General features: G+C 37.3%; 1 protein-coding gene across 1 annotated transcript in view; it reads right to left on the bottom strand.

Annotated features, from left to right (window-relative positions):
• kif6 (kinesin family member 6) overlaps positions 1–7,562 on the bottom strand; it is a gene marked incomplete at its 3' end in the record, with an annotated part of 48,763 nt that extends 41,201 nt beyond the window's left edge. The window contains 5 exon segments of the mRNA XM_014010239.1: positions 257–366; positions 581–728; positions 4,675–4,749; positions 5,718–5,824; positions 7,421–7,562. Of these exon segments, the coding sequence (XP_013865693.1) occupies positions 257–366; positions 581–728; positions 4,675–4,749; positions 5,718–5,824; positions 7,421–7,480 (500 nt within the window).
• Positions 7,563–8,288: the final 726 nt, after the last annotated feature.

Raw genomic sequence — 8,288 nt, 5'->3', positions numbered from 1 at the left:
GAGAGAGAGAGAGAGAGAGAGAGAGAGAGAGAGAGAGAGAGAACAAGAAGGACAAAACAAGATCAAATTCAATCTTCTTGACATATGCAGTTAGTCCAAGGATTTATAGTTTATAAAAAATGAAATTAGAAAAGTATGAACAAAAAGGAAAAAAATGTTGCTAAGTTAAAAAGACATCAGTTAGAACAAGAATTGGATAAACACGAATGAAATCAGCATAAGAAAAGATAAATGTTTAAAAACAGAAAACACTAACTGGAGGTCCTCCAGTCGAGATGCTTCATGTCGGGAATCCAAAAGGTCATATCCCACCTCATTGTAGATCTCCAGATAGGATACATGCGTGGTGTACACCATGCTGCTGTCCTGCTAAGCAAAATTAAACGATTTAAAACCAGCAAAGAGATTGACACATTTATATTTGGAAGAGGTTTCTGGCCACAGTTTTGTCAGAAGTGAATATCAAAGGCTKGTAAAGATTGCCAAAAGAAATTTACATTTGTATTATTTGTATATATTTCCATGACAAGTGAGCACTTTATTTAACAAACATTTGAAAATAAGAAGAGACTCGGCCGACCTGACTGAAGCGTTCATACAGGAAGGACAGGGTACGAGGAATTATGCCACGGTCACAAAAACGTTCAGCGCCTCCTGTGATGGTGAAGGTTTTTCCGCTGCCTGTCTGGCCGTAAGCAAATACGGTGCCGTTATAGCCAGCCAGTACACTGTACAGAAACCAACAGACACTGAAGCAAACTGCTACAATGCAACTACAACACAAAGAAGCTCATTTGGATATATAAACGTGTCGATTAGGACTGCAGTAAATGAATATATGTCTTTAGTTCTGCTTCAAAATACAACTTTTATGATGCAWCGTGATTAGTTATGATTCTCTTTTAATTGCTGATCAATTATCGGCGTTCTGCAGCTCATGTGACATCAGCTTTTTAGCTTTTGAAACTATTCGAAACAGGCATTAAGAATGCACATGAATTAAAAGTGACACTTGAAAACCACAGAAAAGCATGGCGGTGAAGTCAGAGCTGCTATGGCGGCAGACATCTGCTGGTGAGAGAGGAATGCCTTGGAGAATGAATGACAGAAAAAGCCCAAACCCTCTCAACTAGGCAGAGTCTGGTGAATTTTGGTTTGGCGCATAGCTGTCCTTCTGCACGTGCACAAAACCATGGAAACCAGTGATATTTCAAAAATAATTGAACTCCTATAAGACATGATATTTAAGCATTAAAAAAAAATAGTTTTCTGGTCTTGGAAATAAACCAGGAAGAAAGTGGCCTCAGAGCTTGGATCAAAGGTGTGGATAAACTCGGTGACTCTCCTCTTGTGAGGAAAAGAACATCAATACATTGTATTTTACAAGACAAATTTTGAAACAACACAATCATCCCACTTCTAATGAATTTGCCATTCCGGTGTTTGAGCAGTGGGTGGACATGCTTTGCTGTATGCTGTACAATCCCACACCTTGCATGAGAGCAATAAGGGAAAAAGCAGAATGYCGATTTATATAAAACACTTGTCCACCCAGGAGAATGGTGGTTCGTTAGTCTGGCTTGGACAGCCAATGGGCATCAGTTCAGTCTGGCGTGAGTCAGAGTGGTGATTGGCAGCRGGGGAGAAAAGACGCAGGCCCAGCGTTTAATCGAATGTCAGTCCTAATGATGCGGCCTGGGTCCAGCCACTGAGGTCTGGGCGTCTCTTGGTGCTTGTTCCTGTTTACGCCTCAGATTTCCTGGCGACTAAACTGAACCTCGCTCTCGTTTAAACTTCTGCTGCAGGTTTCACTGCCCTCTGAAGTGGGATTAGAATGCAGAGAGAGGATATTGTTTTGCCAGACAGTATTGTTACACTGACTTTTCCTCTCCAACAGTTATTAACACTGGTTTGTTTTAAACTGTGTTAAAGATATAGCCCAGCAAAGACAGAAGCTGTAAACATGCCAATTAAAAAAAGAAACAGACAGCTGATGCCAGTTAATAGTATAGGTGTCCGTATGCATGAATTTCAATTTGACAGCAAAAATACAGCTATTTAGAAAGACCCCAGACTGAACCTGAAATATTTCCAAACTGTATAGACTTTATAAAAACATTGTGCCATGTCAAAGTGGTTCCATCTCATGATTACAATTCAGTGTTTTTTTCTTTCCAACTGGGCTTCTCAACATTAAGTTTTAGTCAGATCCAGTCTCTGCCAAAGCAGTACAGAGGGCAAAATGAAGCCAGCGAGTCAGAAGCAGCAATAAAGTTTACACCAAATTAAACATGGTAGATACTTTATCTAAATTTAAGGTTTAAAGTTTTATTTGCCTGATTCGTAAATTTAGTGTTTTGAAGATTTAGATGAAGAGAAAATGGGAAGGGAAAATGAACGCTTCATGGAGAAAAAGACTCTAAATGTTGCATTTTTTTCAACCATAAGCTGACATTTAAATGCTTTGTCACATTTTTTCATTGAACTTCTCATAATCAGACAAGTAAGACAAATCCTTTAAGTTTTTTTTCCAACACACTTATTTTAAACTTTTTTTCCTAATTGAATGTGTTTGGTTTAAATCCGGCAGTTTGGAAACAAAAGTCCTAATATAATACTACAATTTTTAAAAAGGTATTAATTCAGAACTATTTACCCAGTTGTCTCTTGGGTTTTAGCTGCAGAAGTCGGATTTCAAAGAGCTGGGCTTGCAGAGGATGAAGAAATGCCTAATTGGTCAGACAGACTGGTCAGGTGGACTAGACAGAATGACAAGTGTCCTCAACACTGCAGACATAATGTTCATTTAAAAGAAATGCCCAGCTCAAATTGCTAAAAGACTCTGTCTGGTTCTGACTTTATCTTGATGTATACCATCTGCCACAAGTCAGGGGGAGCCATTAAACTGATGGCCTGGGAGGGCAACCTAATACCAAATGAGTGAACAATTGTGAGTCAAATCAGACACGTCCATGTGTTTAGTTAACTGTTCCAGACATAACGGTCTTATTTATATTGTCTTAATAGCCAAAATATTCCAAAGCACTTGTGGGATTCCACAAGTATGTCCCATTGTGACTAAGAAGATTGAGTGGAATGTCAAGAAGATGACAGAGCAAAAGTGAGCAGTGAAGGGAAGTGTTTGTTAGACGAAGAGAAAGAACCCTGTTTATATGACAACAACAAAACCAACATTTGATCGCAGGAAATTCCAAGGAAATTCCCTGTCTTGTTGGCTGTTTTTTGTTTTGAAAGTATGTCCAAGCAGGCGGTAAGAAAATGTCACACACCGTAAGGGTTTATCTTTGTCAAAACTGAGTTTAGCTTGTGTTTATTCATTCTTATAAAAACAAAAAACCTAATTTCATAACTRAGCTAAAGATGTATAGTGATAGATTTAGAAAAAATCATGTATTTTCCATGCACTTTATTACAAACCCTGCCGTGATTTATAACTCACTGTATACATCGGTGCAATTTTCACTCGTATCTCTGTTGTCCTGTGTTTGGAGACAAGCACAGTGTGCTGTGGTGTGAGGATGGACAACTGATACACCAGAAATAGGGACAGACAAAGGAGCCTTCAGCTCAGTGACACACATGGACATTCAGGACTGGTCTCTATGGGAAGTGAGGAAAACGAAGAAACAGTTTGATGTTTTTTTAAGAAAAAAATCCTGAAAAGCTGCTGTTGGCAAGAAATAGATGTTCCTTTGACACATTCCACTCATGACTTGGAGTTGTACATTTTCATATTTTCTGATAAAATAGATCTGTGTAACCACAATGTTTTAATAATATATGAATGACATAACGTTTTACAATAAAACAAAGATTAAACAGAAATATTCTATAAAACATTTAATGGTCTTGCGACGCAGTATTTACTGTAAGATACATGTTACAGCTAGACACCAGTCAGCTCACTCAGGTCTGCAGACTGTGGWAAGTTCGTTATACCTAATATTTCTCTCAAACCTGGGGAAGCTGCTTTCTATATTTGTGTTCCAGGGAATGTACTGCCTTTAGTCAGAGAGAAGCTCCTATTCTAAATATGTTGAAGAAACGTTAGAAACTGTTATTTTGTGCTATTAGCACAAGTACATGTTTAAGTTTTTATTGTCTGTGTCTTGGCACTTTTAGCTGAAGGTAAAAAAAACATAACTTAAGAAAACCAACAGCCCCCAACAGGACATGATCCATATAATTGTGTTTATTTAATCACTTCCTTATTTTAAGCTGAAACCATGCCAGTAAAAATGAAAAAGGACCCAGAATCAAGGCAGTTTGTTTGTGTCACAGCTGCATGTAAAGTAAGCCTACATGTAAAATATAGAGAGTATAAAAGCTCTGTGTGTTATGGCCTAAAAATATTCTCGCTCTCAAAATGGCACACTGTGCCATCTTGACTGCCAGCTCCATCCACTTAGTGGTTTAAGTGCTTAAAATGTGCCAAACATCACAGACACCCTCCATTTCCATCTTAAAGAAAGCTGAGCTTTACTGACTTCCTGTCAACAAGGACGGCTAAACGTTTGTGTGGCCCGGCTTCATTGTGGGAGGATGGAATCGTTGTTGAGCACAAAAGATCAACAATAACTTTTAATTTGTGATTTGAGTTAAGTTAATGAGATTTTATGAAAACTTTGTATTAAAAAGATGCTATAATTTTACCTTTCTGCCACTGGTTTAGCAATATCTTCAAATATGTCCTCTTGTTTGGCGTGCTGATCAAATATTTTTTGGAACCTGAAGAGCATTGAGAATAGCCAAGACAATGTCAACATAAACGTGGTAAAAATGAAAGCGTCAATTTGTTATTTTAATCAACCATGATCTTTAAGTAACTATTCTCAATTAAATTAAAGAAGCAAATCAAAACTAGCAAGTATATAATTTCTATGGATGGATGAGGAAGAATAACGTTTTGTGTTTTGTAAAGCACACTTCACCCAACATGTTTTAATTCACAAAAATATGGGGAGCCGTGAACAGAGTCCGCCCAAAGAACGTTGTTAAATGTGGAAATTTTATTGCTTTAAGGGCACAGGGGAACCTCCACAAGCTATTACAAGACTGTGTGGTTTTCAAAGGCTCTCAGCGTCCACTGCTGTCTGACTTTCTGTGAATTTAAGGCTTGGAAGCGTGGCATGGACCCTGCACAGAGGGTATATGAGGCTGCAGCCTCTGAGCATTAAACAGATGTTCTGGCTCTTCACCGACAGGACTTGCAGATGAATTATTCACGGGGAAAGTTCTAATGCAACCACAAGAGATAAAAGTTTGRGCTTCGTGTTTTTATTTATTGTAGCTTTTTACAGAAGACTTTTACAGTCCTGAGAAGATCATCTGCCATTCTCTAATCTACAGGAAGCCATTCTTTATATTCTGAACTAATGTAACAGTGGTTTTCCATAATAAAAACACAACAAACCACTATATGCAGATTTATCCTTGTCATAATTTAAGCTTTTGTTACCAAGCATTTTAAACTTTACACAAATCAGAAATTAGACTTGAGGAAATTTTTTTTAAATAAAAAAAAAAACACTACAAAGCTCGGAATGTGACTATTGTCAGTGACAAAGATTTTAATCATGGGTTAATATTATGTAATCTCAGCCTCTATTGAATTTACTCAAAACAAAAGTAATGGATCAGTTATGTAAAAAAGGAAAGTGTTACAGCAGGTAAAAGTGTTCAGCAGAGAATCTTACCTGAACTTGTAGACTTCTCTCTTGTTGTTAACAAAGCCATCAACCAGGTCCCTGGGCACCAAAAACTCCAAGGAGGCACCAGTTTTCTCTCTGTCCACAGAGTACACCTGAGRGAAGCAAAGGCAACACAAGCCTTATTTTGTTAAGGTAAACAGCTGGTAACTTAAGTCAGAAAATTTGCCACAAGATCAGATTTAGAGAGTATTTGAGAGCTGCCAAATAAACATTGATGTACTRTTTTTAAAAAAGTAGTCTACTATATACTTTTATTTTCCAATTTTATGGTGTTATTGTATGTGGAACGATATGTCCGGTCCATTTTCAACACAAAGTAAATACATCATGTTAGGCTTAAAATATAGGTTTGGACACTTGTGGTTTGCAAACACCCACCAAAATGAAAAGATGGAGTTTATGGAGCAAATATCCTGTGGAAAGCAATATAACTAAAAAGACAAAACCAGGATCAGTGCACAGAGCAGACAGGCTCTGCAGATTCAAACCAAAGCCGGGCCTCAAGGGAGACAAGAAAATTGTAGAACATTAAACCAATATCGACTCGGCTCTAGCACTGGAGGCCATTTAAAACGAGTTGGGCTAGGACAGTCTAAGCAACCCCCTTTACACTTTTGAGCTCGAACATATGTTCTAGCGTATGTTTCCAATGGACACTGATGCAATTAGAAGTCCCCAGGGCTGCAGAAATGAAAGAGAAGACCTAAATGATTAGATTGCTTTTCCACTGTCACCCTGTTTGTTGTGCTGCATACGTGTGTGCCAAACCTTGAACAGAGAGGAAGTTGTGCTCATTTAATTTCATTGCATATTTATCAGCTAAAGCTTGTGTCACAAAAACTCCAATTTGTATTTTTTCACACAATGCTCAAAGTTGGGCTACACTGAAATGAGAATACATTTCAAARGTTGCTTCTGATAACTTGAACTTTTAAATAAAACACCTTTCATTTGTCTTGTAATAATATCACAAAGGTGTACGTGATTTCAAAACATTCCTTTTGTTTTTAGTTGTTGAATAAATTTGTAAAAATTGCATTAAGGCTAAGTAAAACAGCAAAGAAACAGATGAGCTATTTAGTTGTAAAATGAAAAGAATAAGCATAAGACTCCTTATAAAACAAAAAAAGATAAAAGTTCATTTATTTAAACACAAGAGGCTATTTGGCAACAAACACGTTTTTACAGTAAAAAAAAAAGACAAGTTATGGCAGGAGAAGCACAGGTGTAACTACAAACCTAAGACGAACGCATTCCTTTCAGGTATGCCAGCTCCAAAGGCCCTGAAACTGAATTGTAAATTCCCATTCACCTGTGTGATTTATTAGGACTCTTCATGGAAGGGAGCCATCGTGATTAAAGTCAAAGCTGACAAGCCAGAATTGCAAAATCTCTTTATATAGTGGGAGAAAAAATGTCTTATGAGGCAAAAAGCAACAAAAAGTTAGCAGCAGGCTACTGTGTGTATTTATTGGCAGGTGTACGAGGTTAAACCTGTTTGTGGATTACATTTTGAATATCTAGTGTTTCCTCCTATTTCATGTCAAAAAGGTTTCCATTAAAACGTCTAGACTATAATACTCGGGTAAGTTCTAAGTGGCCTAGTTCTTGCCAAAATAAACACGACTAGCAGCTAGCTCAACTTTCAATTTTTTTGTGTTTAACAATATACCAAGTCACCCACTTACCGCCACAGTTTTCTTTGTAGGTTTAATGCGACCAAATATCTGTATAGTTTGTTTAACCATTTTTTTAAACACAACTTTTGAGTCAAGCTTCYTTTTAGCTTCAAGGCTACTGTCTGTGCCGAGGTGGCAAGGACTTGTTTTACCTCGTTGCTAAGTAACGGTGGTCCCCTCAAAGATCGTCTATTGATGTAAAGATGAAACCTCAGTTTTAAATAGCTGTTCTGGAGGTCATACAAAAACAATCTACATGGGTAAGTGTAATATTTTCTGCACTGAAGATGATGAGCTGATTAATTCAGGGGTTCTCAAACATTTCGGGTCTGGGGACCCCTTACATGGGCGAAAAAATTCCAGGGACCCTCTCATTAAAMCCATGCTGTTTTAAAATATAATTTATTGTCATTTCAACCCCTAAATGCATAGGAATATATACAGTATATTATTGAGTTTATTGAGTTTGTTTTATTAGCTCATTGTTCTCCATGCATTTTTAAAAATAAAAACCAAATTAACAATTTAGTGAAATTTTTCGAGGACCCCCAAGATACCTCTCACAGACCCCTGGGGGGTCCTGGGACCCCATTTTGAGAACCTCTGGATTAATTCATCCTCTCAAAGTCTTATCTGCCAATTCAGTACCTCTCAAGGTGTACTCCATCCTTAAACTCCATCCTTAAAATTAATTGTTTCAGTGTAATTATCAATACCATAGAAACATTTTGCTGTGTGATTTCTCATTCAGAATAGTACTCAATCATTTAGGTGAAAATTTTTTTTAGCCAGAGTGTAAAATACTGGCCAAAATTTTAAACTAAACACATAAAAAAGAAGATATACAGGATGTGTTTGACATAAAGTGCATCAGCCC

Source organism: Austrofundulus limnaeus, unplaced genomic scaffold (assembly GCF_001266775.1).
Source record: "Austrofundulus limnaeus strain Quisiro unplaced genomic scaffold, Austrofundulus_limnaeus-1.0 Scaffold2, whole genome shotgun sequence".
In the NCBI taxonomy this organism is placed as follows: domain Eukaryota; kingdom Metazoa; phylum Chordata; class Actinopteri; order Cyprinodontiformes; family Rivulidae; genus Austrofundulus; species Austrofundulus limnaeus.
Note: the sequence above shows the minus strand (reverse complement) of the source record. Positions and strands in the feature narration are given on the sequence as shown.